A 27,353-nucleotide genomic window follows, 5' to 3' on the forward strand; every position below is an offset into this window, starting at 1 on the left:
TTTACTGGTCTTGCCTGATCCACAAGTAGCCTACAGGTTGTTACTTGCCTTAAAAAGCTTGTATGTTTCGCCCTGTAATTTACCACAGGCATTTTCTCAACGTATATGTTTATGCGGGGGAAGTAACCAGACCAGAAAGACGATCTGGCTGTGAAGAATAAAGACTATGATGTGACCCAAGGAGCATCAGTTAATTTGCACTTCAAGATGCTGAACATCATCTCCAACATACTGCGGACAGCTGCTCAGAGAAATGTAAGTCGGCCTACTTATACCATGAAATACCAGAAAATAGACCTACAGAGTTGTCAGACAGGTGCTGACTCCACTTTAGGGTCATTGTTGAGGCTGCAGTTTGTGATGGTGTTATAATGAACTGTATTATGCTGACATGTGCTTATGGTGATTCTGCTGGAGATGGCTATTTATGAGAGTTCCAATATTTTTTTTATGTTGTAGGTCCAAAAGCAACAAAATGATAACATAGAAATACCTAAAACAGAAGACAATACAACAACAGACAACATAGAACACAACATGAAATAGTAATTCAGCTAATGTCGACAGAACAATTGTAATCATGAACATTAAACTGTGTGTTCATTCTTTGTCAATAATGGTGGAGAATAATGTGTAGGTGACTTGTAGGAGGTAGCCCGTACAGACCATAAAAACGAAAAAAAAGCTGTAGAATTAGCGTGGCTTTAATTATTAATGTTCGGCTTTTTTATTTCTCCTGTTGCAGGGAGCTGCAGTGGTGACGTCAGCTCGCACATATGCTGGCTTTACCTCACAGATTACCTTTGAAATAAAGGTACAACACTTCTCTTTGTCAATTTGATCATGCGCACGTACACACTGTAATATTACTATTTCCCTTTTTTCCTTTAGAAATGTGATGTCCACAAGCTGGACGAGACCCCGGCCACTCAGGTGGTTCTGACTCGTAATGAGGGTCTGCAGTACTACCACACCATGCAGACGATTAGGTATTTAGAGCTGAAGGCTGGACAGCTCTTTAACCAGAGGATCATCAGAGGTGGCTGCCACTTATATGTTGGCCAGGTGGAGTACAATGGAATTTCCTCTGACATATATATATATTTATATATATATATATAACTTTATTAGGCCGGCCTCACTGTGAGTGTCTAATAAATAATGTTACATAACATAGAGTTTAATTGCAGCATGATAGTGCTGATTCCTGTTGAATGTCATTTGAAATAGAGACAACTACACTAGCAGAAAGATGTCTGGCATGAATGAGAGGACACTGAAATACAATATTAAGCTAAGGTTCCTGAGGACAGTTGCTGAGATGGCAGCGTTGGTCCGTAAGTTCAACCACTTTGGTCAAGACTGGAATATCTCAACAACTATTAAATGGATCACCATGAAATTCCCCACATTCATGGTCCCCAGAGGATGAATCCTACTGACGTTGGTGATTCCCTGACTTTTCCTGGAGCAAAATTGTCACTTAATGAGTGAATATCTATATTTTGTATGTTTTGACATTTCTGGTCTGTGTTCTATAAGGACTTTGGTGGTCCCCTGACTTGTCCTCTAGCATCACCATGGGGCTGACATCTTTGGTTGATAGAATTTATCTTGTTTGTCCAATACTTTGGCCAGCCTCAGCTATTACTTGATACTTGACATATTGTTGTTGAAATGTGCAACAGATGTGTTAGTTAGAATGATATCATATATTGTGTAACAATATTGTCAGCCCTTTCAGCTTGATTAGAGACTGAATGTCACAGCATGTTAGCCAGCTTGAGTACAATGATCTCCTCTAATACTGTTAAATTTGTTGCAGCATGAGAATGCTAAGTTACAAATGTCACAGTCCTAATGGGACAAGCTAAAATCTTTTTTGTTTTCTTCTGATAGGAAGCCTGTGCAGTTGGTATTGAAGCAGCAATTAACTTAACCGACCATCTGATCACTGCATATCGTACTCATGGCTTCACTTACACCAGGGGTGGGTCCCTGAAGGAAATTATGTCTGAGCTTGCTGGTAAGTTTTAAAAACATACTGTAGATCCCCCTGAGTTCAGTTGTTTTTCCTTGTTTTCACTGCTCCCTCATCTCTCTGTTTTCAGGCCGAAGAGCAGGTATTTCAAAAGGCAAAGGAGGCTCCATGCACATGTTCACTAAAACCTTCTATGGAGGTAATGGTATTGTTGGATCTCAGGTAGTTATTTAAATTAATTACAACATCTATAGTGGCTTGATTTAGTATTGCACTTCTGTAACATTGGGGAACTTGCAAGAGACATTTTAGAAAGAAATACCAAAATCAATGCAACTTTGGGTCAGTGTTGACTTTTAATCCCTACTTTTGGTAAAGTAAAAAAACAGCTGGATCCTAAACTTCCCATAATGCAACTTGTTCGCCTCTTTCATTCCACCCTCTCCAGGGTCCATTTCACATTTTTCACACTTCCTGCCGCCAGTTTGTGACACGTTTTCTGTTGAACATTTGAAGTCTCCAAGCTGAGACGTCCCCTGATAATATCAGTAGTTATTTTCTCAGAATTTACAGTAAAGACGCTCCCTCAAGAGTCCAAGACATTACACAACTGTTTTCATCATCATCGTCATTTTAACAGTGTTTATGAATGAGATTTATAATTAAGAATACATTTAATGTAACTTTGTCTATCTCTGGATTCCCCTGAGGTTCCCATTGGTGCTGGTTTAGCTCTTGCTTGCAAATATCAGAACAAGAGTGATCTGAGTGTTTGTGTATATGGTGATGGTGCAGCCAATCAGGTAAACGACAGAAGTCACTGTAACACAGTAACATATGTGTAAACTGACTAATAGTAAACAAAGCTTCTTCTTCTCTACACACTCCTCAGGGTCAAGTTTTTGAAACCTTTAACATGGCAGCTCTTTGGAAGTTGCCTGTCATTTTCGTATGTGAGAACAACAGGTATGCTAAAGGAACACCGATGGAGCGAGCTTCTGCAAGCACAGACTTCTACAAGAGAGGAGACTTTGTTCCTGGTCTCAGGGTGCTGCTCTTAATTATGTCTTTTAACAGGGATTTTCCTCACGTGGTAGAAGGACTGTTTGTCTGCATGGTTGTTGTGTAAACATGGTCTAACTCCAAAATAAGGTGACAGACACATGACATGTTATCACCTTATATGGGCTGTTCACTTTCCCTATGCATTTCGTAATATTTAAAATGCTTTCCTTTTGGTGAAAACCTGAAACCTGAAAACCATGTGGGTTTGTGTTAAGGTGGATGGGATGGACATTCTGTGTGTTCGTGAGGCCACCAGGTTTGCAGCTGATCACTGTCGATCTGGGAAGGTGAGTTAACAGCTTTTCTTTTTAGATGGCATTGTGATCAGTTTGTTTTTTTTACATTTATATATTTTTTAAATATTCCGACATATTTATTTAATTTCTCTCCTCCTTGTACCGTAACTCCACTTGAACTCAGGGTCCCATCCTTCTGGAGCTTAAGACTTACCGTTTTCTTGGACATTTCGAGGGCGATAGTCAACAGAGGTAAAAGCCCACATGTACATATACTTGTATAAATGTAAAGTATTTTTGTGTCACCGTTATTCCTTATTTTAAAGTGATGCTGCTGGGTGCAAATCTTATTTTAGTTTCACAAGGAAGATGATGATGATAATGATGAAAGAAGGTTAGTACTGTAATGTGGTTAGCACTGTTTTCAATCACAAGAATACTCTTCCGACCTTTCATGTGTATACAGGCTGTGTAAATCAAGTGGGCTTTCACTTCAAATTAGCCATAAAGAATGTGTTCTGTGCATTTCTTTGCCTTTTGCCCAGTGAATGCTGGGATTGGCTCCAGATTTGTATGATCTTGGACTATGCAAACAGAGACAAGGTTGTATGGGATACAAAATGTCGTGTAATGTATATATGTGTATTATTTCCAGTGCACATTATTCCACTATTTAAGAAAACTACTGTACTACTACTGTACTACTACTGTTACTGCTAAGAATAACAATAATAACTTGAAGTATATAGTGAACAAGATTATAGCCCAATTAAACAAGACAGCAAACAGAACATCTGATATATACTGTATATGTATATATATATATATATATATATACAGTATATATTCTTTAATTAAGCAAATATTGATGGGCCCTCCCCCATGAGATTTTGAGTGTCAGACACTTCATTTCCTGCATCGTTTATGCGCCGATTTGTGCTTTTTATGCACCAATTTCAAAGTCAAAACACAGAACATCCGATATATATACACACACCCAGCAATCAGTAAACAATTGCGTGACATTTCACACATGACAAATGTTGGAAAAGAATCAAACATTGGCTAAATAAAAAAAAACTGCTCACTGATATATTCTGTTTTGCTTTTTTATATGTAACATTTAAGTGTCAGCTATAAAAATGTCATTCACATCCCTGCTCTGATACCTCCCACCTCAGCTATCGCTCGCTTGAGGAGGTGGAGGAGGTCAGCAGAGAGAGTGATCCTATCTCCATGCTGAGAGGCCGCATGCTCAGCAACAACATGTCCAGCGTGGAGGAGCTCGAGGTAGCAAATGTTTTCAAACTGTGAAACTCTAAAAGGTTTAAACTGGGGAGGATACAGAAGACAAAACAGCACTATAGGGTCTGAGACATATAAAGATTCATAGATCTGTGGTCTCATTGAAGCCAGAGGGAAGAACAGCTGGATTTAGACGCAAATGTTCCAGATGAATGAGCTATGAGTTACAATTTATAATACATTTATAATAGATTGTTGATGTATTAACATTAACCTACATTTTTGGTGGATGTTTTTTGAGCTCACACTCTTGAGAGGTTTGCTCTTTCCAAGACAACGTAGACTTCCTGAGTCTTTTTGAGTTTCACATGAGAGGCCCATCTCACAGTTATCAAAAGGGTTTTCTGTGGTAAATATTAAATGAAGTCATTAACTGCGGAAACCAACCACTTGTTGAACTTGTGCTGTGTTAAACCTGAAGTAACTTCACTAACTCTATAACGTGGCCTCATGGTGCACCTACTGACTTGTGCGCAGTCACCATGGTGGCATCTCCCTGTTAAAAGAACAAATATTTAACAACATGCTACTCCATACATTGGTCTCTTTACAAAGAGAACCTTACACAGTGATGCTTTTCTTCTCTGAGACCAGCATCACTCTTATCTGCTGGTTAGACCTTCATTACATTTCTATTTTATTCTATTATATTCTAACAAGCTCGCTGGTGCTGATTAAAAACAGCCTTTTTAGTACCTCCTGTGTGTTGATTTTGTTTCCTCTGTGTAGGAGATCGATGTAGGAATTATCAAAGGCGTTGAAGAAGCTGCAGTGTTTGCCATCACAAACCCTGAACCCCCGCAGGAGGAGCTGTGTAACCACATCTTCTGTAACAATCCACCCCTGGAGGTGCGCGGCACAAACCCCTGGACCAAGCTGAAGTCTGTCAGCTAAAGTTTATCAGCTCCTTCTTACACCCACTACACACTCTTCCTTTGCAACACAGATCAGAAATGTATGGATCAGATAATGTACCCGAAACACCTGTCTAAGACCCAGAACTAGACTGTGTCAGAAAGTAATGTTCACTTTACGGCCTAAATGACTAATATGTTATTTTCTACTCATGTTTTTGCTGTCCATAGCACAATGACCCTATTCTACTGCATGTGCGGAGGTTTGATAGAACTTTTGTTTGTTGATCAATACATGTATTATTAACAAAGTATTATTGAATTATGATTACATTAAAATCGGAGTGCTTTATCCAGGAAAATCCATGACTATGCTCATAACTTGGCTTTTAATAATAATCCGTTTAATAATAACATAAGACGTTACAACACAGGTTCCTTGATCAGTATGAAGGGATGCTATGCTGGATGATAAACTGAGGAGGGATCGAGGTCAACAAGAGATTATTGATCACTGATCTCTTCTTGGGGATGGCAACAATTTTCTTGTTTCCATATGTTTGATTTCAAACTGTTTTTTCAAACTGACTTTCAAATGTTAAATACCTATAGCACTTTGTTATGACTGATCCTGGAATTAGGGAGGTAAAATACTTCTGAATGTTTCAGCAATAGTGGTTTTCTGCACCTGGTAGCAGAAACATAACTTAATATGAAAGATATTAAACAAACTAACATTTACTGCAGAGGTGAGTGTGAGGTGAGGTGGTGAGACTGGATCAGGATTGTTCCTGTCCTTCAATTTGAACCCCTTTTTGATAAAATATAATATAAATAATGTAAATATAATATTGATGTATGTCATATGACACGCGCACACACAGACAGACACACTTGATGTATGTCATATGACACGCGCACACACAGACAGACACACACAACAGAAGAGGGTTCTGGGTTCTACTGTGACATCACTTCTTTAATGTTGTGACATTCCATAGAACACGCTCAGCACTAAGTAGACCCCGGAACCTGTCAGTCACACACTGATCGATCTGAGAGAAAGTACTCACACTTGTTTCTACTTAATTAATTAATTTAATTTAAAATTACAAATTTAGTTGTATTTTTCTGGAAGAGATGGAGAATCGATCAAGCATCTTTCATGAATTTTGGAGCCGGAGGAACCGTAATAATGATCATGTAAGTAACCAACTCTATTAATCTCTGATCTTCCTTGTGTTCATATCTGAAGGTCTTTCATAGATGCACACAGAGCATTTGATTGCTCTATAAACTTCTCTGGTATCTTAGAATGTTATGTATGTTTGTTTTTTTTTCAACTCCACTGTAATTACTCCCAAGTTACTCAGTTATTTTGTTGTACTTTATTTCCACAGCAAACTGGGAGCCAATGTAGACAGGAGAACCCCGATGCCTCCACCAGTGAATCCAGGATCCTGGAAATACAGAGGAATGAGAGGGCTGCATTAATTCTACGCGCAGAAAGTATGTGTGCTGAGACAAAAGCCCGAAATGATGCTGCTCTGGAGAGACTGGGACTCTCCGTTCAGGATGTCACCGTCCATTTACCTAAACCACCAGCTTTTCCCAGAGGAAGCACAAAACCCTCTTTGCGTGAAAGGAGGATCAGCCCTCTTTTAGATGTACCTCGTCTGGCAGACGACAGCCCAGCTGCTTCCACCAGTTCTGTGTGCAGCCTCAGCTCCGTAGATACTCACACACCCAATGAGCTGAGGGCCATTTCTCTGATTAGAAGCCCTGTTGAATTTACAACAATCACACCAACTCCTTCTCCTCCTCCTCCTCCTCCTCAAGCGGTTCCACCATCCAGGAGAAGAGTGTCACGTTTGCCTGTGTTTTCTGCCAAAACAAGTGGAGCAGGTTAGTTCTTCGAAAGATACTTTTCTTTTTTGGAAACCTCTGCTGTTTCTTCTAGTTTTTTGTGTGTCTGTCTAACAGCATGGGAATATTTCACTCAATCCTTTGGATACAATACCTGCATTTAAAAGTATTGCCTATTTTTTAATCTCAACAGACAAGATGGTTGCCGATGGATGTAGGCTCCAAACGGCTAAAAATAAAGTCGAGGCTATTGTGGAAAGACTGGAGCGCTTCCGGCTTGACTTTGTCCATTCACCTCAACCCCCAGCGGCTATCAAGATGACCCCTGCAGTGAGGCCTTTGGCCCCAACTCCTCCAACAGTTTTCCAAACCAATAGTCCAGGATTTCGACAAGGGATGTTCCTATGCCCTGAAAAGGCTGACAGCGGAGCAGGTAAGTTCTTTGTAGTCCATCTGTGAACTTAAACTTTTATTCATGAGTTCTTATAGTCTTTTGTGAAGAGTTATAGTATCTACAGTAGGTCGAATGCTTTGAATTAAAAGAAAAGTGACTAAAGAGTATTTTACTGTTTAACAGGCAAGAGGACAACCAGAAGCCGGACCTTCCAGACTGCAAATATAAAGGTTGAACTGCAGCCATTGACCAACCCTGTGAAGAGCCTGGCTCTCTGCTTCAAGCTGATCTCCTCAGACGACTGGTAAGACACTAGAGAACAGTCTGTTGTACCCGCTCAAGGAATACTTGATCTTAAGTTAGGGCGTTACATTGCAACTAGTTAGTTTGACATAAAATCTGTCAGTTTGACATCAATACACCCTGCCAAATGCTGTTTTACAGAACATTAGTGAGGAGCCAGTTAATATTGTGAGCTGTAACTTTTAACACTTGGTGTTAGCTATCTTAGTAAAGCATAAAACTGCACTTAATTACACTTTTGGTATATTCTGTAATTAAACTGTTTGTGTTGATGCCAAAGCAATATACAGTGCACTTAATAAAATCTTGTTATGTAAACATACAGGATGACGCAAATAGATGGCTTGAAAACCATGCAAGCTCTGGCACAGCACCACCCAGAGATCCTGAAGCCCAGACTCCATGAAGTGTGTCTGGCCCTCATTGACGAGGTATTGTACACACACTTTCCTCTTTGTATCTTTGTTTCCATCTTTGTGTTTAACACATTTTTATTTACCTACCTATGAGTGTGAACACTGCAGTCCTGACTAATGATGTTTATTCTTAATATACAGGTGAAAAACTCACGCTTGGCAGTGTCATGTACGGCTATGAACATCTTAGCTGAGCTATATGTTCACCTCCAGAAGGCCATGGACTCAGAGGCAGAGGAAACAGGTAGAGCCCTGCTGCTGAAACTGGCACAGACTACGAATGATTTTACTCGGCAGCAGGACAATCTTGCACTCGACGCCATGGTGCAAAACTGCAGCCCTGGTCGGACCCTGAGTGCCCTGTTGAAAACTGGGCTGAGGTAAGAAAGAAGAGGCTGCCCTCATTTCATCATCAGAAGCATTAAGATGCAATGAAATAACGTAAAATGAAATAGTCACTTGATTAGTTTGTCTCAAATACCCCTGTCTTTGTCCTTCACAGACACCGTTGCGCTGCAGTAAGAGTGAGCATGGCACAACACCTGCACCTGCTGGCTGACAGCCTTGGACCGGCTCGCATCTTGAAAGCAAGAAGGAATTTCACTGAGCGCTTCCTTACTGCTGTCTCTACGTTGTGTATGGATGCTGCACCAAAAGTGAGGTGGGTTATCAGGTTCTATACATTTAGTACACCATTATGTGCCCAATCTTGTGGCTTGTGATTTGTGGCTCTTGTTTGTTTGTTGAACTTTTGAACTAATTGTGCTAAATGAGAAATGAGAAATGAGAAAAGTATTCCTCCACAGGCACCATGGACATATAATCCTCCAGGAACTGGCCCTCCACCAGGACTTCATGAAGCTGTGGACAGAGATTGTCCCTGAAAAAGAACGTTGTTCAATGTTACATATAGACACTGGTGGAAAGTAACTAAGTACATTTACTCAAGTACTGTACTTGAGTATTTCCATTTTAACTTTATACTTCTTCTCCACTACATCTCAGAGGCAAATATTGTACTTCTTACTTCACTACATTTGTCTGACAGCTTCAGATTACAATTTTTCATACCCTTCATCTCCAAATGTGCAGCCATCGGTCAGCTGCTCATCCTTTACGGCTCATGACTTCTTAGATTTTAATTAAGTAACATAGATGAGATATGACATATTTATTCATCTCCAGCCACCTCTGCAGAATATATACTCACATGCTGAATCCCAGCTAGTCTCAGTTGAGACATCTCTTGAAACATTTCCCACTACCTGCCTCCTTGACCCTCTTCCAGTTGAACTTTTTAAAGATCGCTGGCCATCTCTGGGACCTACAATGCTTAATATTCTTAAACCATCACTTACAACTGGCATTGACCCAACTAGCTTCAAGACTGCTGTAGTTAAACCACTACTCCGGAAACCGCACCCTGATCCAGGATCACTCGATAACTATAGACCAGTCTTTAACCGTCCATTCTCTTCAAAAGTATGAGAAACAGTTGTGCCTTTGGCTCATATAAGTAACAGCAATCTTTGAACCTTTTCAATCTGCCTTTTGTTTCAGTTTCCTCTGAAACTGCACTGACTAAAGTGGTAAATTACATTTTGCTTACCACTGATTCAAATTCCACTTCGGTACTTCTATTACTGGACCTCAGTGTGGCTTTTGATACCATTGATCATGGCATACTCCTAGATCGTCTTGAAAACTACTTTCGTCTTCTATTTCTTGCTGCTAAATTCCGATAAAACTGAGATGCTGGTCATTGGCCCTGCTCGTTCGACTGCCACGAATCTTGTGGTACACTTGATCGTACCCTCTTTTTTGATCAGCACATTAAAGAAATCACCATGGTCGCCATTTTCCATGTAGGCAACATAGCTAAAATGAGCTCTTTTCTGTCCTTGGCTGATGCAGAGATCCACATTCATGTCCTTGTTTCATCTAGATTGGATTACATTTCATTGTCTTTCTACCACGCACTACTACTAAAAGTCTTCAAATGGTTCCGAATTCTGCACTGACTAAAGTGGTAAATTACATTTTGCTTACCATTGAGTCAAATTCCACTTCCATACTTCTATTACTGGACCTCTTTGTGGCTTTTGATACCATTGATCATGGCATACTCCTAGATCGTCTTGAAAACTACTTTCGTCTCTGGCCTGGCTCTCTCAGGGTTAAAATCTTATCTTTCTGGAAGAACTCAGTGTGTTTCTGTTAATAACATTACATCACTATTTTCTGATGTGAAATATGAAGTACCTCATGTCTCTGTTCTTGGCCCTCTGCTTTTCTCTTTATATGTTACACCTCTTGGCCAAATTATAATTTCTTGCTGCTAAATTCCGATAAATCTGAGGTGCTGGTCATTGGCCCTGTCGACATAGACACCAGTTTGATCAAGTAACATTATCTCTCAACAACTGTGTGATCTCTCAAAGCTCGACTGCCATGAATCTTGTGGTACACTTGATCGTACCCTCTCTTTTGATCAGCACATTAAAGAAATCACCATGGTTGCCTTTTTCCATGTAGGCAACATAGCTAAAATTAGCTCTTTTCTGTCCTTGGCTGATGCAGAGATCCGCATTCATGCCCTTGTTTCATCTAGATTGGATTACATTTCATTGTCTTTCTACCACGCACTACTACTAAAAGTCTTCAAATGGTTCCGAATTCTGCACTGACTAAAGTGGTAAATTACATTTTGCTTACCATTGAGTCAAATTCCACTTCCATACATCTATTACTGGACCTCAATGTGGCTTTTGATACCATTGATCATGGCATACTCCTAGATCGTCTTGAAAACTACTTTCGTCTTCTCTTTATATATTACACCTCTTGGCCAAATTATAATTTCTTGCTGTTAAATTCCGATAAAACTGAGATGCTGGTCATTGGCCCTGCTCGTTCGACTGCCATGAATCGTGTGGTACACTTGATCGTACCCTCTTTTTTGATCAGCACATTCAAGAAATCACCAAAGTCGACTTTTTCCATGTACCTCCCCCTTTCTCTCTCTCCCCCCTCTCTTTCTCTCCCCTCTCTCCCTCCCCCCTCTCTCTTTCTCTCCCCTCTCTCTTTCTCTCCCCCCTCTCTCTTTCTCTCCCCTCTCTCTTTCTCTCCCCCCTCTCTCTCTTTCTCTCTCACCCCAACCAGTCAAAGCAGATGACCGCCCACCTAGAGTCTGGTTCTGCTCGAGGTTTCTGCCTCTTAAAAGGAAGTTTCTCCTTGCCACTGTCGCCATAGTGCTTGCTCATGGTGGGAACTGTTGGGTCTCTGTAATAATAAAAAAAAAAAAGAGTACGGTCTAGACCTGCTCTATATGAGATAACTTGTTATGATTTGGCACTATATAAATAAAATTGAATTGACCAGGACCATTTTACTATTTTCATATTTGATGTTTCCCTTTTCTTATTTCCATTGCCATTTTCAATTTCATCTGTACAATTTAAGCTTTCAGTTTGAGCATTTCAATTTAAGCTTTTGCATTTAAGATTTCACTTTTTTCATTTTCATTTTCAAATGGTAATTTTACATTTTAAATTTGCTTTTTGAAGTTGCTTTTTCTTTTTATGTTTAATTATGGTCTGATTATTTCTAGCAGTGTAGTAAAATAATAATCTTATGACCAAAAATATCCTCCATAGATGGACTCAAACAGGCTTTAATACTCAGTAATCAGATTTCACAGCACTTAAAAACAGGGTTATATTTGATCTAAACACCAGATTCAGCACATTCAACTCCCATGACTATAAACTCTCTTGACTTTAATGAATCTATGCCCTTTCCTCTAGTGCCACCCTGAGGCCAAATTACTTTTGTAGTTCTATTACATCGTCTCACTTTCCAAATGTTGTCACCGGTGGAAGATTAATTCCCTCTGAATACAAATACACAGTTGTCATGTTTGTAGCCTACAAAGCCTTAAAGACTGGACACAGGGTATAATGTGATGCTTGAGAAAATGTTTTGTGATAACAGTGTGCAGATTAACCCTCTTCACCATTCTTCATTTTTATGACCAGATTTCAGTCTTCTCATAAACTTTATTCCTGTTTTTTATTACTATAATTTCATTCATATGCTGTGTTCGTATACTGTGTGTGTGTGTGTGTGTGCATGCCTGCCTTGGAGCTACTTGGCACAAAGGACAGGCGTCTCAGCGTAGAGTCTGTGACCGCTCTGGGCAATGAGCTGTTAACAAAATATTCAGTCATATGTTCTCTGTGATGATTTATGGTGTTATTAATAGTTGAAGCAGTTAAATGGGAAGTTTCAGTTATTCACAAGATTTTAAATGTCAGATAAAATGGAGCAATTCATAATTAATTTTTCTGGGTGCTGAGCAGAAGTTACACATTTCAAGATTAATGCTGCGTTCAACAATATCATTCAGACTGTAATTATGAACAGCCTAGTGGGTGAAACTGTTCATGTCAAATCGGAGATATTGGGAATTCTGCTACGATATGTCCCACTTGGGGGAAAAGAACTACAGGAGTATCTACAAACTGGTGGAAAGATAGCTGAAAAGCAACCATCACGGGCAGTTACATTGAAATCAAATCTAATATTGACTCTAATTCAACCGATTTAGTTCATTAAGAAGGTGCTATATTGTGTGTCAGTACCTCGTTTCACTTGTTAACAAACTGTTGCAAATATGTAACACAAATGTAGGCTTTTCATATTGTGTGACGACAGGGTCAACAGTGGAGGTACAATCTTGGAATAATGCGCAAACGCTTGCAAGTTGGAATAACTGGAGGAGTTCTCATTTTTCCCATTTTGCCAGTATGACATGAACTCATTTTCACCTTACAAGAGCTACTGACTCTCTGACACAGACCCTTTGCAGTTAATCTTAGCTTTTGTAAATCTGCAAGATGCTTTAATAAATAAATATATTGTGTAGATATGAATAATGACTCAAGAATTAGAACATTTATGCATCTGCAGTGTTTTGTAAGAGCCTGTCTTTATAAATGTGCAAATATGAAATACCATTCTGGCACAACATTACTTTAAATAATTGTTTTCTCGGGGCAAAAGGCATACCTGTTTAAACTGGCAAGGTATGTAGGTCGGAGGAATCTTTGTACTGTGGCATGTATCTGCTTGCACCTGACTGCACTGTCGGTGTCCAACTCATTACACTAATTCATCTCCTCATCATCACTCCTGGATTCACATTAAGTCTGTGAAGCGGAGAAAAAAAAGTCGAGAGCCTTTCAATTTAGTTCAGACCCCTATTCTTTGAATTTTTACTTTACTTTAGTTACAGTGCAGAAATACTGCATTGTCATCAATATGTATATGTATTATACTATTATTGTTGCAGCTGGTAAAGGTGAGGCTAATTTTAACTACTTTATATACTCTGGGTAGTTTAATCTATAATAATACATCATAATTCAATAATCTGGATCTGCAAAGCAACTAGTAACTAAAGCTTTAAGATAAATGTAATGGAGTAAAAAGTATTGTGTCTCTCAAAATTGTACAATACTTGAGTAAATGTACTTAATTGTTTCCCACCACTGGTACAGAGCTATATTTATACCCATTGAATACACCTTGAAACAAATGATCTATATTCAGACCAAACATTCACTGTACGGCATGGGTTTTTCATCCATATAAATAGCCAGTCTGTTGTTGTTTTTGCTTATTTTGTTGTTGTTTAGTTGTGGTTTTGGTCCAGGACAGCCAGCAGGGAAAGGAGCCAGTAGTAGTAAACCAGATAAATAATGGCTTAGAACAGTTAGAGGTGATTCTTAACCTTCTCTAATATTTGACATTTTCGCAAGGCAGGACGAGATGAACATGAATTGAATAATTTGTGTGTTAAGTCATAGTTTGCTATTGTGTGAAATGACCTTGCCTACCCTATTTATAGAAGCCATCTGACAGCGAGCACAAGGGAGCCGAGTGAATGGAGCCAATGTCTGGTGTATAGAAATGGTCATTTAGTTAGCCAACATTTGCTTCTCTTGTGGGCCTGTGAGTTGCAGTTGGCAGTAGCAAAAGCAAATTTTCATGATTTTCTTACATATTTATAGTTTAGCCACTATTGCAGCGTCAAACAACATGAAAGCAGGTGACGAAACAATCTCACCTCAAGGTCCATTTAGTAGATGTGGTGCTTTTGATCACATCATATGATCTTCATCTGCAGATGAAGTAAATATATACACCATTTATACTTCCATTCTTCCAGTTTATAGAGTGAGTGATTTAATACTCCAATTACACTCTATCTGCTGATGAAGATCATGTGATATGCTCAAAAGCTCCAGAACAGCTACCAGAGGTGAGATTGTTGACTTTGGAATGAACTCTGAAACTTAATGTGAAATCAATTCTCTTATTTACTTATTTAAGTTAATTTTAAGACAAATGAGAAGGATAAAGTATTTACTGACTTTAAAAGAGACATTATAGTTTCCCAGGAAAGCATTTCAATTCACCACGTGGTGATGCAAGCACTAGGAATCCAATCTGGAAGGGCATTTGTGTTGTCTCTGTGTTTTACTATCGCAACTGCTGACAGATGAATTTGATTCTGTGGTCTCTGCCACAGAAAGCACTGGAGGGCAGCCACTGCTTTGTTTACCACTTTTGGTTGCTGTGTTTTTACAGCTTATACTCACAAATAGGAGGCTGCAAAATGAAACTGCTTTATCAAATACTGTGCTCTCCAAAGCTAACTATGTGACAGACATATGATATGATCTCTACCCCACATGTTATGTAGTTTCTTGGCATGTTTCTCCTGCCTGATGTCTACTGTCATGCTTTCACCTCTCACACGGTTGACTGAATTCTGCCCTGGCAGGGCTAAAAGCTTACCTTGTGGCTGTGAAACTGTTTGTGCGTTTGTCTGAAGCTTCACGTGTTTGAACCCATCCCAGCTCCGGGGTTTGTGTGGGTGTATGAATGTGTGTGTGTGTGTGCTGGCTGGGAGGGAAAAGGTAATCTCACTCTCCACTATATAAAGGGTTGTCAGGCAGAACTTCAACAACAGACCTCCAGATCTTCATCCTCACTCTTCTCCATCATCGTGTCTACGGCTGATCAGTAGCTATGACTTTACTGCTGACAGTGCTGGGAGCCGTGCTTTGCTCCTTGACGGTTTCCTCCGAGGTCGTACCCCAAGCAGACTTCAACATACAGGGGGTAAGACACATAACTGGGTGAACTATCATCCATTTTTATTTTAGTGACAATATTGGTTTATGGTGCCTGTAGGCATTTTGTTTAATTCCTCCTCACAACTGAGTCAGCTGCAGCCTGAGCATCTGGTAGAAGAAAGGATTTGCTGTTTCAGGATGTGTGATAGGGCGCCACATTGATGATTCAATTGTCAGAGGAAGTTATTTGTGCTATGTGCATAAAAGTAGTTGAATTAAGTAAGGCGAGGAGTATTTGACTTTGACTGATGTTGTAAACTTGCTAATACTTCCTGCCTATGTTGTAAAATGCATTTAAACAGCTGTGCAATTGCCTCCATTTTTGTAATGAGTAAGGTGACATTTAGAAAACAAAATTAGGAATCAACTTTAACCTTAAACCACATTTTTGTACACTGAGGGGTCACATTGCACAGAAATATGAAGAGATGAGAGATTGAAGATGAACTTTTCCAACTGTTTAAAGTCCACTGACTACAAATCACACTCATGCACTCAGTGCAGCTAAGGTCTCTATCGTCTATGGTACTTACAGCTGCTTATTACTTTAAACACACTCTGTTCAACTGCAGGCTACAGTGAGTGTTGTTGTATGTTTTTATTTATCACATATTTTTATGTTTGCCTGTGTGTGTCCACAGGTGGCAGGGAAGTGGTACCTGATTGGATTTGCCACTAATGCCCAGTGGTTTGTCAACCGCAGAGCCAGCATGAAGGTGGGCACGGCCATGTTCACTCCAACTGCAGATGGGGACCTGGACCTTTCATATGCAAGTCTCAAGTGAGTGTGAGAGGATGGACGGAGAAAGGAGATTTTTTTTTTTTGTAATGCAGATCAGTGGTTACACTGGTTATCATGTTTCAATGGTTTCTTTGCAGCTCTGATGGCTCTTGCTGGAGACTGAACAATCTGGCCAAGAAGACTGATATGCCTGGAAAGTTCACCTACACAAGTGAGCGTGAGTGCACCCACACACACACATAAATACTGAACACACAGAGGGATGCATGCAACATTCACAAGTAAACCATCCGCAGCGTTTCTGCTTTCACATGATCTATTTTGCCTTTTCGGCAGGCTGGGGGAATGAGAATGACATGCGCATGGTTGATGTAAAGTATGACGAGTACGCCCTGACTCACACCATTAAGACCAAGGGGGGTGATCCCACCGTTGTCAACAAACTATACGGTAAAGTCATCTTTAGCCATGATGCTACACTCCGTTGTATGAATCTGATGTTGTGTTCAGCTGTTCAGTGGTCATGCATACTGTAGCAGATTGATCTCATGTGGTTTGACAGGCCGTGGAGTGGACCTCAGCCCTGAGCTGCTGGAGAAGTTCAGGCAGTTCTCCTTGGAGACTGGCATCCTGCCGGAAAATATCGCTTTCCTTCCCAAAAATGGTACTTTCTATATCAATGGAGAGGATTCATGCAAACATAACCTGTGAATAAGAGTGGTGTTATGCATTAATCACCTTATCCTTTTCTTTTTTTTCCTTCTTTAGAGGAGTGCCCTGCTGCCTAGTTTTCTGCCCTGGTCAAAGTATGTCAATGATGCTGTCTGAAGACCTTAACGGTTGTTGTGAATATTCTATCTATCAAGGTCACTCCCATAAACGGAGACAATCATTTTTTTCCCCAGTTAATTTCTAGCTCCTAATGCCACTAAACATGATGTTTAATGCCTGGTTTCAATATACAATACTTTGCTTTGATCTACCTGCAGTTGTAACTGAGCAGTCTTTAAAGGCCCCTCCAGACATGTTTTGAGACATATAAAATGATCTGCTCTGAATGATATGTCTGATATGTTTTGTCCACAAAAGAAAAGTTTACCTGGTTTAAGTTTCTTAAAAAGCTTTCTATTCCTTCTCTTGAAAAGAGAAAAACGCAAATATTCATTTCAAAAGTTAAGCTGCTGCACACAAGAGGTATTCACTATTCCTATTTCAATGAGAAGTCCACTTAAGTTTCCACATCACACTACTCTATACATCATCATATATCATCACACTTGTATACTGGATCACGATTGGCTTCCAAACTAGTTGTGAAAATAAAATCATGCTCATGCCCAGTATCTTAAAAGGATCCCTGTGGAATTTTAGACCCCTAGTAGCACTACGGTCTAGTTTTTTTACTAGTGGGTCCCCGTTTTCTTTGTTTTGTGCGAACCAAGATGTGTTTGCACAAAACAAGTGTGTGGGTGATGCCATACACATTCCTGCTAATGGTTTCACACTATTCCACTGATCTACAGATTGTGGTAATGTGCCAAAAAAGGAGTAAAGATAGTAAACATGGATGTAAACAATGCAGGTTTCAAACTTCTACTGGTTTTGCAAATATTTTGTGAGGAAGGGAATGGATTTGGCACATTTGTCAGACGTTAAATACACACACGATGGGTTTTGATGAGTAACAGTGAACGTAAACATTGTTTCACAGGGCACCTTTAAAACTCAGATTTAGGTGAGCACAGAGACACTTTCACCCTTCAGAACATGACTTTGAAAACAGCCTTCTAGAGTCAAACTCTGCACAGTGAAGCTCAAACATCCAAGTGATGCAACAATAAGCAGAACAGATTTCTGAGCGGAGGGGGACTTAATTTGGGCAAATAAAAGACAAAAGGCTAAAATACTTTGCTTTTATTACCTTTTTTAACAAATACGCTGAAGTACATCCATAACAACACAGTTCAGATTTCCTTTTTATCAAGTGTTTACATCTACACGCTTTGTACAGATTTGTATACAAAACAATAATTTACGTCCCATAGAAGTCTAGTTACACTTAACTATACAACAACTTGTAAATGAAATAAATATAAAAACAGAAATAATCACAGGTGATAACGAAAATGTAAAAAGCCATAGTACAAGTACACCACCAGCACCTGTCTTCTGAAGTTGCATCTAAAAAGATATACATTTTCCCTTTCTACTGGTAAAAGTACATCTGTGAGGGCGAAAACAAAGAGTTCAGTCCATAGTTCCATAACAGCAGCACCAGATATACTGAACGATTCCAATTTAAACCAGACAGTTATATTGGGACACTGATGTGAATTGGTTGTTTTTTTTAACCCAGCCTAATATCGGTATCATACTGATGCTTGTGGATTATGCTTTTTCTGTGATTTAACAGATCGTGTCAATTCACATGAAAAACAAGTTTGTTCATAGAAAAAGAAACCATCTGTACGAACAGCTCGTCATCAGAAATAATGTTGAAAACATACATTTTCCTCATCACAAACATCTGCTTTTTCAAATTAAATGGGATTTCACTTCCCAGGTAGCATTCATGGACTAAAAATGCTGTCCAACAGGGCTCGATCTCTACTGCTTTGGGCACTAGTTCTGAACAACTTATAGCACACTTACTGACTTGAAACTGAAATATCAGACAGGTATGTGATGTGAGATCAAGCGATGGGGTTATGATCGCATTGTGATATAGGTGCATATGTGAACTGTTATTCACTACCATGACACATCCACTATTTCACTGTGTATTTTGTGTTGATTCCATGATCGTAGACCCCTGTGTACAAAGATAAGGATGATTGTTTCTTTTCTCTGGGTGCTGTACACAGCCTGCCTGGTGTTTTTGTTAACACAACAAAAAGCACTATGTTACAGAGTGGTGGGGTCAGAGCACCAGGAAGCACAACAGATGTTTTGTTTGTCATTCACACTCTCAGTTACACACACTCTCTCTCTCTCACACACACACACACACACACACACGTAATACGCAGCACACATGACTTGATTACTGCATTAAACTCATGATCTTTACCAAGATGGCAAGTGCTACAGGAACAGGTTGCTAATCCATACTGCTGTGTTTAGTACATTTGAACAAAATGACGCAAACGTTTTGCAAATTACACTTCAGTTTTGAGACAAATAATTAGGACCATTGTGATTGACAACTGATTGCTGCCTGCAAAATTAAAAATGTATATCTACAAAAGAGACATCTGCACAATCTGCCATGCACACTGTCACCAGCAAGGGACATGCAGTTAAAAGTGCAAGTCTACGGAGGGGTTCTGTTGCTAACTCTGACAGAGCATTAACGTTATGTACACGTGTATACATTTCTGAACAAACATTAGGCTGAGGATCAAAAAAGGGCAAAACAACAGAACGGACTAAGTGCAGCACGCACACACGCCACATTATTTCAATGTGAATGGTGTTGTGCTGAGGGTGCAGTGATTGGGGTGTGATGGTTGCTTCAACATTGTTCTTTGTTGTGGCACAGTATTTGGCTCGGTCAGAGTCACTCTGCCTGCACCACGTCCTTGTGGTGGCGCATGATATGCTGGTTCTTCTCCGAGGGTCGTCGGAAGCCTTTCGAACAGATCTCGCAGCGGTGCGGATAGTCTTTTGTATGAATGGAAATCACGTGCCGCTTGAAACCCGAAGCATCCCCGGTGCTGTAGTCGCAGTACTGGCACTGGTAAATCCTCCTTTCTTTTTGTCCTTTGCCAATAACTACAGTCACACTGCTGGCTAAGCTGGCTGCACTGACTCTGCCAGGCGGGCCAGAGCTGCTGGACCCACTAGGTGCAGACTTTTTAGGCGTCACAACAGGAGTGTGTGTCTCTGTCCTCTTAGCCTCACTCTTTTCAGGAGAGGCCTGTTGCTCCTTTGTGTGGACAGACAAGATATGACGACTGAGAACAAAAGGGTCTGCAATTTTGAAGTTGCAGTGCCGGCACTGATGGAGTTTCTTGGTGCGGTGGGAGACCGAGTGCTTCTTTAGTTCAGATGGCCGGTGGAAGCCTTTACCACAGATGGCACATTTGTGTGGATAGTCCTTGGTGTGAACAGATATGATATGGCGTTTCAGGTCACTGGAGTTAGAACTTTTATGATCACAGTGGGCACAATGATGGGTCTTATTCTCCTCGTGTGTTAGTCCGTGCTGCATTAACTCCTCCTCCTCTGCAAAGGTCTGGAAACAGCGCTCACATTTGTATGGCATCTCTTTGCTATGCTTAGTCTTGATGTGTGTCTTGAGATTAGAAGAATCGGCCGACTTGTAGTCGCAGTACAGGCAGGAGTAAGGCTTCTCGCCCGTGTGAGTGCGCATGTGTTTCTTCAACTCTGATGGGTGTCGAAAGCCTTTTCCACATTCCACACAGATGTGGGGGAAGCTTTTACTGTGAACAGCCAACAAGTGCCGGTTGAGCAGTCCTTGCTCAGCAGTTTCATAGTCACAGAACTTGCATTTATGCATCTTGGTGGGCGTTGGTGGTGGTTGGCTCTTGGGCTCTCTGTGGTGGTGCTGTAGTCTGTGAGAGAACAGCGCTGCCTGCTGGTGGAACTCCTTGCCACACATTTCACACTCAAAAGAGGCCTTGCTGCTCAGAGCGTGCACCTCCATATGGTTGTGGAGGCTGGCTTTCTTGTTGGTAGTGAAGTCACAGTCTGTACATTGGTATTTTTTCCTAGTCAGAACATCCTGGTGATGATTCTTGGTGTGGCGTTTCAGGAAGCCTCGTGACTTGAACTTTTTACCACAAAGCATGCAGGGGTAAACTGTCAGAGGCTGACCATATGGACCGATGATGATAGCTGGAGAGAAAAATGACAAAAGGAAAGGTAACTTTTTGTCATCTTGGCTTCCATTTGTGTTCAAATCCTTTTAAAACAACCAACGATTTATTTAAAAAAAGGGTTTGGTCCAGATTTTAATGTATGAAAAAATATATATAAGCAGCCACACATTATCGGTGCTCACATAATCTATCCTTGGTCCTTGTAATGCAACAGTAAGGTTAAAAGTGTTCTGTAACACATCGAGTAGACAACACAAGCGGGACTGCAGATATCTTGAGAGTAAAATATTAACTAGCAATATATTGCAGAGTGCAGCAGCGCAAAACACCACATTTAGAGGTTTTCGCCTCACCTTACAGTGGATGTTTTGTTATGAAAGAGGACAAAATCTTGTTTACGGCTAACACAAATGGTAAATTATAAACTACTTATCCACATATCCAAAAGCTGAGGTAACTGTCAGAGAGGAATGCACAATAAACTGATAAACCTGTGCAAAAGATATAAGCACAAGTCGCAGAGGGGGCTGGAGAGAAACAGGTGTGCCGTGTGTACAGTTTTTTGCTTGTATTCATGGCTGAGAGTGAATAACAAGAATTCCAGCGTCACATCATTATTTCAATGCAGGGACGTCTTCTGCACAACACAGCTCCACTGTAGCAGTTATGGTCTAAAGGCCTTCTTTAATGGTGTGGTGAGAGAAAGAGCTTTTAACATTTACATTCAAAACTTCCATAACCATTAACTTTGTGTTGCTCTTACCTGTCTGCACCTGGCGAGGCTCCGACCGTCTCTTGCTTTTGTTGCGTTGTCTATTGATTTCATCAACCCCGTCAGATTCATCGATGTGCAGCAGTGCGCTGGCTGCACCGTTTCGGTTCTCACAACTCTCGCTATCCTCGGCACCTGTGAGGCCAAAAGAGTGTCTTTAACACAAAAATAAATAAAACCGGCTTCTGTAAAGCTTAAGCCAAGACACTCAGAGACGTGGTTGATGCACAGGCTTCCAGTGTTGTTTGAAAAGCAATTTAATAGACAGGGGTGCTGACCATAAGCAGCTGCCCAGGCCACAGGCATGAAGTCCTTGCTTAGAGACACGCTGTCATACGAGCGGTCGTGAGTTACTGGCTCTTCACCTCCTACCACCACCTCCATATAAACCTCATCAGTCACCTTGGACCCACCTGTAGATGAGCCCAACATGTACAAACCAAAAAACTAGTGATGTTTAGTTTCATGACAGTCATCCCCGCTCGTTACATCTAAATGACTCACCGTGGTTTCCTTGAATGTGATGAGAATCCCCAACAGACATGTAAACCATCTTCTCTCTGAGCGTTTGGCCTGAAGACTCTGTTAACGCCACACTCTCCGTATCTCCATCGCTGATGTCAACCGACTCTCCTGCAGAACAAAAACATCTTTTAAAACCTCCACCTTTTTTTCAATTATTTGACTACCTTTTCTAGGGTTTCTACAGGGTTCACCTAGTTATATTTAAGACTTTCAAATGACCTTTCTAAAATACCACATAGAATCAACAATACAATTTCTAGATAACTTCTTGCAAGAGAAAAAAATAATCTAATCATTTAGTGGTTGGTGTAACAGAACCTGTAACCAGTGAGCTAGATTGGAGCAGACTCCCCTATATTTTGTTTTATTTTCGTATTTGTTTTTTTTGAAGAATGACAATTTGCTAATAATTTAGAAGCTCTTTCAGGGAAAAAACACATCTAATAAGGTATTTTGCAGCAAGCACTAGAACTCTCCTTCATCATTTCTAACAGAGGTTGAAGCTTTACTGCTACTCACCCATGTCATCCTCCCCAGAATCAGCCTTGAAGATGTACACCTTTATCACCTCCTGCCCATCCTCATCCTTCTCCACTTCCTGGTCCTCCACAGCTCCCTCCACTGTTACCTCTGTTCCATCCTCCGACACCATTTTGCCAGCTTCGTCCACTAGCGAGGGGGACATACATCACATTTCACTGAAGATGTGCAAGTGTGTGGGGTCTGCCAGCCATGAGCTGGTGACAGTGTAAATTCTGACAACATGAATGCTAAATACCTCACCACTATTTATGTTTAGTAAAGATACAGCTTGGATTTTAATTGTACCATTTCAGCATAGCTATAAATTCTGATCTGATTTTTGCACAATCTTGTCTGAATACTCAATGAATGTTACCCAGTCAATTATGAGATCTAGTAACATTAATTATCTTCAAATGGTCTTTCATTTCCAACACCACAATTTCAGTGTAACTTTAGCTGCCGTTATCAGGACAGAAGAGACAGCCCATGGATGTTATTAAGCTAATCAGACCGTGAGCTGCAATTTCCATCCAAAAGTGGTTTGAGCAAATGCATTTCAATCCGTCTTGAGTGCTTCTTGGATCCATTTACACTTTTTTGGGATCAGATCTGATCCCCCCAAGACGCATGAAGTTTTCCAAGTGTGCTTTCCAGTGGAACAATGGCACATTTAAATCCAACCCCGACAGAGCAGTAAACTTACAGGATATCATTAGATAATCTCCACAGCCATCTTGGTCGTCCTCCTGCTGCTCTGAGTCCAGCCCATCTTCAGGGATGTCTCCCATGGCAACACCTTCCTCCTCGCCCTCAAGAGCCATCACACAGGTTTCCACAGCGACATCATCTTCATCGCAGTGCACATACTCAGAAACCACATCCTCAACGGCATCCTGGATGACCAACTCATCTGGGGCAAACCTGTGAACTGCCATGCCTTCCCCCTCGCCTTCAGACACCAACACAGTCTCTTGAAGCTCCACAACAAACTCCTGCCCGCCGGCACCACCCTCATCTGGAAGAAGCAAGATTACCCAGTTAAGCAGAAAACAGTCAATAATGACGGTTTATTGTTTGTAGAAGTTTTAAATGACACATGAAAAGCTGTTATTTCTTTCCTACTGACCTCATGCAACTGTAATGTAATGTAAGGACAGCAGTAACATCTTGTTCTGAACAACATTTTACTGATGTCATTCAAATATTTAAAGTTGCCTGGCTGACCAAAAAATCTTTCTTGAAAATCAGTACCATCAGAACTCACACATACCCACAAACATACTTTGTGTAAACAAAAATGAATTACCCGATCCGTGGAGTATTATTTTAGGCTCTTCAGAATGTATTGCAAGCCTGGTGACATCCTCATCCATTGTCCTCGCACTGCATTTGTTACTGGAGAGCTGAAAGCAAAAGATAGAAAGCTCAGACCTTTGGTGAAACAAAGCTAAACAGACCCCAGCAATCTCAACGATTCATTATCATACTGTTACTCATCAAAGAAACTTAAATTAGCCCGTCACTACATCCTCACACATTATTCCATACATGTACAGTCAATTCTTGTCAGTATGATGCTCATCTAGCAGAGTGGACCAATGCACTGCAGGTCACCCAAGTCAATTTTCTCAAACAATGCATTCATTGCACATATAGAAAGATATATATTGACAACTGTTTTGAAAAGGTTATTTTTCCTTGTGCTGTATGTCTGTGAATCTCAAACAACCGAATCTGCACCCACTCAAGCAAAAATCCTGTGCGTGTTTGTGGCCATTAATGTGATTTTAAACTATTTGAATTTTGAAACAGAAATCCGGGTGATGCAAACCATGAAACGTGATTCTTACACAGTATGTTAACCTAGGCAGAATCAAGATATTTCCTTTCTAGATGTGCCCGGAGAAAGCCACAATGAGCTTGTCATCCTTTGCTTGTTGAAGAAAAAAATGGTGTGTATGTCGTTCATTTGACATTATAATGTTATTCACATGATGGCGAGACTACTGGCCTGGTGTTGCACAACTACTGCAGCCTGAGCATCGCCCTAACAGCTAATACGTATCCAAAAAGTAATTTTACAGTAAACACTGTTATGTATTGGTTCTTATAGGCTTCAGATCATAAACATTGTGCACAAACCTCAGTACTTTTTTGGCAGCGACCAAAATGTGTCTAACTCTGTAGCACCATATACTGAAAACTGTTAAGTATCTAAAGCTGCCATCAAGGGACTAGTTGTTATTTCATACTTCAGGATACTTATTCATTGAATCAGCACTAGCATAGAACTTTTTGTAATAACATCCTGCCCCAATAAGACATATTTACATAAAACAAACATTATATCAATTTTATATAATTGTCAGTCATGTTATTCTTTGTTTGTGCTTTGTATCCTGCCGCTGTTTCTCTGTGGGGAACTTCATTTGTTTTGACATTTTATTCATATATATTTACACACAAACAACAACATATGGTCACCTGATATGAAGAAAACTGCACTGGAAAGACAAAGTCTGGCCTCACTGGCTAATTGGGTGATTTTTTTTGTTGAGGGGGTGGGCGCAATAAATAATCGATTCAATTACTATTTAGAATATATATTTAGCAGTGTTAGCTTGTGGCTGCGGCAATGTGAAATGACCAGTGGCATATTTACCAGGACTGCATCACTACTTCAATGTGAAACAAACATTTCAGCCCGATTGGCACTACCTTCATCATGGAGATGAAGGTGGGATACTGTGCGACAAAAATCTCTCCCCGTCTCTCTCACACACACACACACACACACACACACACACACACACAGGGGGATGCAGAGATGTAAACAGTGGACGGTGCAGCCGGGGTGCCATTTAATTTCCACTGAATGTACCATCCCCCACCTCCAGGTGGAAAATGATGAAAACGCTGTGTGGAGATGTGGCGCACAACACTGAGCATCAGTGTGCTGAAAGATGCCGCCAACACATTAATACCTACTAGGGTGATCGTACTAACTTAGCTACTCATTCATACTAGACTAAACACAGTGTAAACCCCGATGAGATGATAAACGGCAATGTCTGCAACTGACCACTGGAGTAACGTTAGCACTGATTACACACGCAAAGTCCGACTGTCACAGCTAAAACACACATTTAGAAAGAGCTGTTTGCGCCAACATACATGCAATAAATTGAAAACTACCAAAAAATAGATTGGCGGATATATTAGGTCTAACGTTACATCGGTGCGCCTCTGTAGTAGCCAGCTAGCAGGGGGAGGCTAAACACACATTTTCTACAACCGATTTTCATCACACCAGCGTCCGCCATTTTGTTAGCTTGGTGTCTGGACGAATGCTAATTTTAACACTAACTGAAAGTACCACAAGGCAATGAGCAAATGTTAATCTAGCTTCTGTTGAAGACTATACTGTACATTGACTGTTATAATCAATTACAAATTACGTTAGCCAACGACGACTGGCGAATACAAACCCCGCTCCTTTCAGCAGGCTAGCTAGCTAACCGGATGGGCCTGAATTACCAATTACGGCCTCTATAGAGGCCTGGGCCTGAGAAGAAAGGCCCAACCCTTTGCGGCCTCTCAGTGAGAATAAAGAAATAAATTAAAATACCACATGCATGCAAAAACAAAGAGACACGGACACGCACAAATGCAAACATAGCTCTGCAAACGGGCACCCCAAGAGCAAAAATTACCCCCGTACCAGATTTATGCTGCAGGGATGGCCTCTGTCCGCTCTTCGGCTTCCCAGGCCGCCTGGTTCCCCCAGACTCGGGCAGGATTCAGTCGGGAATTTTGTGTTATTTGGGCGGGCCGGAGAGGAGCAGAGAAGGAGGGGTTAGGGGTTGTTTCTGAATCTCTGCTGAAAGCAAAGCAGGACGTCTGGAGCCAGATCTTGTCATGCTACAGCCCCCCGCTCCTCCAGCTCCGAGGCCGCCGTCAGCACGACACGTCACAGCCCGAGAGCAGCAGGAAAATGCGGAAGGGTTGTGGTGGAAATCACACCGGCAGGCACCAAACAGGCCATAATCTGAGGACCACTGAACAAGCGGGTTATGTCAAAACGTGCAGTGTTCATTTTAATTAGTTTATGCCCCAAGGTTGATGTAGCTAGTGATGGGCTGAGAACTGCAGACTCCTATGCAGCGGTGAGGTGGACAATAAAAGGTGATTAAACTATGACCTGCAGGCGGAGAGCATCCAACATTTAAACAAACCGCTGACTTGTTTCCAATGAAACACCCTAACACAGTATCAGTTTCATCCTGAGTGGATAAACCCGACTGTTCCTTCATAACAACC

The 27,353-nt window shown here is 40.8% G+C and overlaps 4 protein-coding genes across 7 annotated transcripts; 3 read left to right on the top strand and 1 right to left on the bottom strand.

Annotated features, from left to right (window-relative positions):
- The first annotated feature begins 207 nt into the window (after positions 1-207).
- LOC139295001 (pyruvate dehydrogenase E1 component subunit alpha, somatic form, mitochondrial-like) lies at positions 208-5,695 on the top strand. 2 transcript variants are annotated; one of them, XM_070917048.1, is made up of 11 exons: positions 208-255; positions 746-814; positions 892-1,065; positions 1,900-2,026; positions 2,112-2,203; positions 2,692-2,784; positions 2,874-3,029; positions 3,262-3,333; positions 3,467-3,534; positions 4,464-4,572; positions 5,317-5,695. In XM_070917048.1, the coding sequence occupies exons 1-11, from the start codon at positions 208-210 to the stop codon at positions 5,479-5,481; spliced, it is 1,173 nt and encodes a 390-aa protein (XP_070773149.1). In that variant the 3' UTR covers positions 5,482-5,695. The 2 variants fall into 2 exon arrangements, with proteins under 2 accessions (XP_070773149.1, XP_070773150.1); XM_070917049.1 differs by lacking the exons at positions 208-255; positions 746-814; positions 2,692-2,784 and having other exon boundaries at positions 961-1,065.
- A 1,257-nt stretch (positions 5,696-6,952) lies between these two features.
- LOC139295475 (crescerin-like protein che-12) lies at positions 6,953-9,350 on the top strand. Its single transcript, XM_070917669.1, has 7 exons — positions 6,953-7,346; positions 7,501-7,740; positions 7,885-8,005; positions 8,330-8,435; positions 8,562-8,800; positions 8,923-9,081; positions 9,227-9,350. The coding sequence occupies exons 1-7, from the start codon at positions 6,953-6,955 to the stop codon at positions 9,348-9,350; spliced, it is 1,383 nt and encodes a 460-aa protein (XP_070773770.1).
- Positions 9,351-15,441: 6,091 nt separating this feature from the next.
- Positions 15,442-17,425, top strand: LOC139295165 (lipocalin). Of its 2 annotated transcripts, none has more exons than XM_070917285.1 (6): positions 15,442-15,611; positions 16,267-16,406; positions 16,505-16,584; positions 16,704-16,817; positions 16,930-17,031; positions 17,136-17,425. In XM_070917285.1, exons 1-6 carry the CDS (start codon positions 15,519-15,521, stop codon positions 17,153-17,155), a joined length of 549 nt encoding a protein of 182 aa, XP_070773386.1. In that variant the 5' UTR covers positions 15,442-15,518; the 3' UTR covers positions 17,156-17,425. The 2 variants fall into 2 exon arrangements, with proteins under 2 accessions (XP_070773386.1, XP_070773387.1); XM_070917286.1 differs by having other exon boundaries at positions 16,505-16,578.
- Positions 17,426-18,272: 847 nt separating this feature from the next.
- LOC139294853 (zinc finger Y-chromosomal protein 1) lies at positions 18,273-26,810 on the bottom strand. 2 transcript variants are annotated; one of them, XM_070916805.1, is made up of 9 exons: positions 26,755-26,810; positions 24,340-24,436; positions 23,737-24,048; positions 23,028-23,177; positions 22,488-22,616; positions 22,262-22,396; positions 21,975-22,118; positions 20,222-21,227; positions 18,273-20,113 (listed from the first exon to the last, which is right to left on the bottom strand). In XM_070916805.1, the coding sequence occupies exons 2-9, from the start codon at positions 24,404-24,406 to the stop codon at positions 19,927-19,929; spliced, it is 2,130 nt and encodes a 709-aa protein (XP_070772906.1). In that variant the 5' UTR covers positions 24,407-24,436; positions 26,755-26,810; the 3' UTR covers positions 18,273-19,926. The 2 variants fall into 2 exon arrangements, with proteins under 2 accessions (XP_070772906.1, XP_070772905.1); XM_070916804.1 differs by lacking the exon at positions 22,262-22,396 and having other exon boundaries at positions 18,273-21,227.
- Between the last annotated feature and the right edge of the window lie 543 nt (positions 26,811-27,353).

Source organism: Enoplosus armatus, chromosome 13 (assembly GCF_043641665.1).
Source record: "Enoplosus armatus isolate fEnoArm2 chromosome 13, fEnoArm2.hap1, whole genome shotgun sequence".
NCBI lineage: Eukaryota > Metazoa > Chordata > Actinopteri > Centrarchiformes > Enoplosidae > Enoplosus > Enoplosus armatus.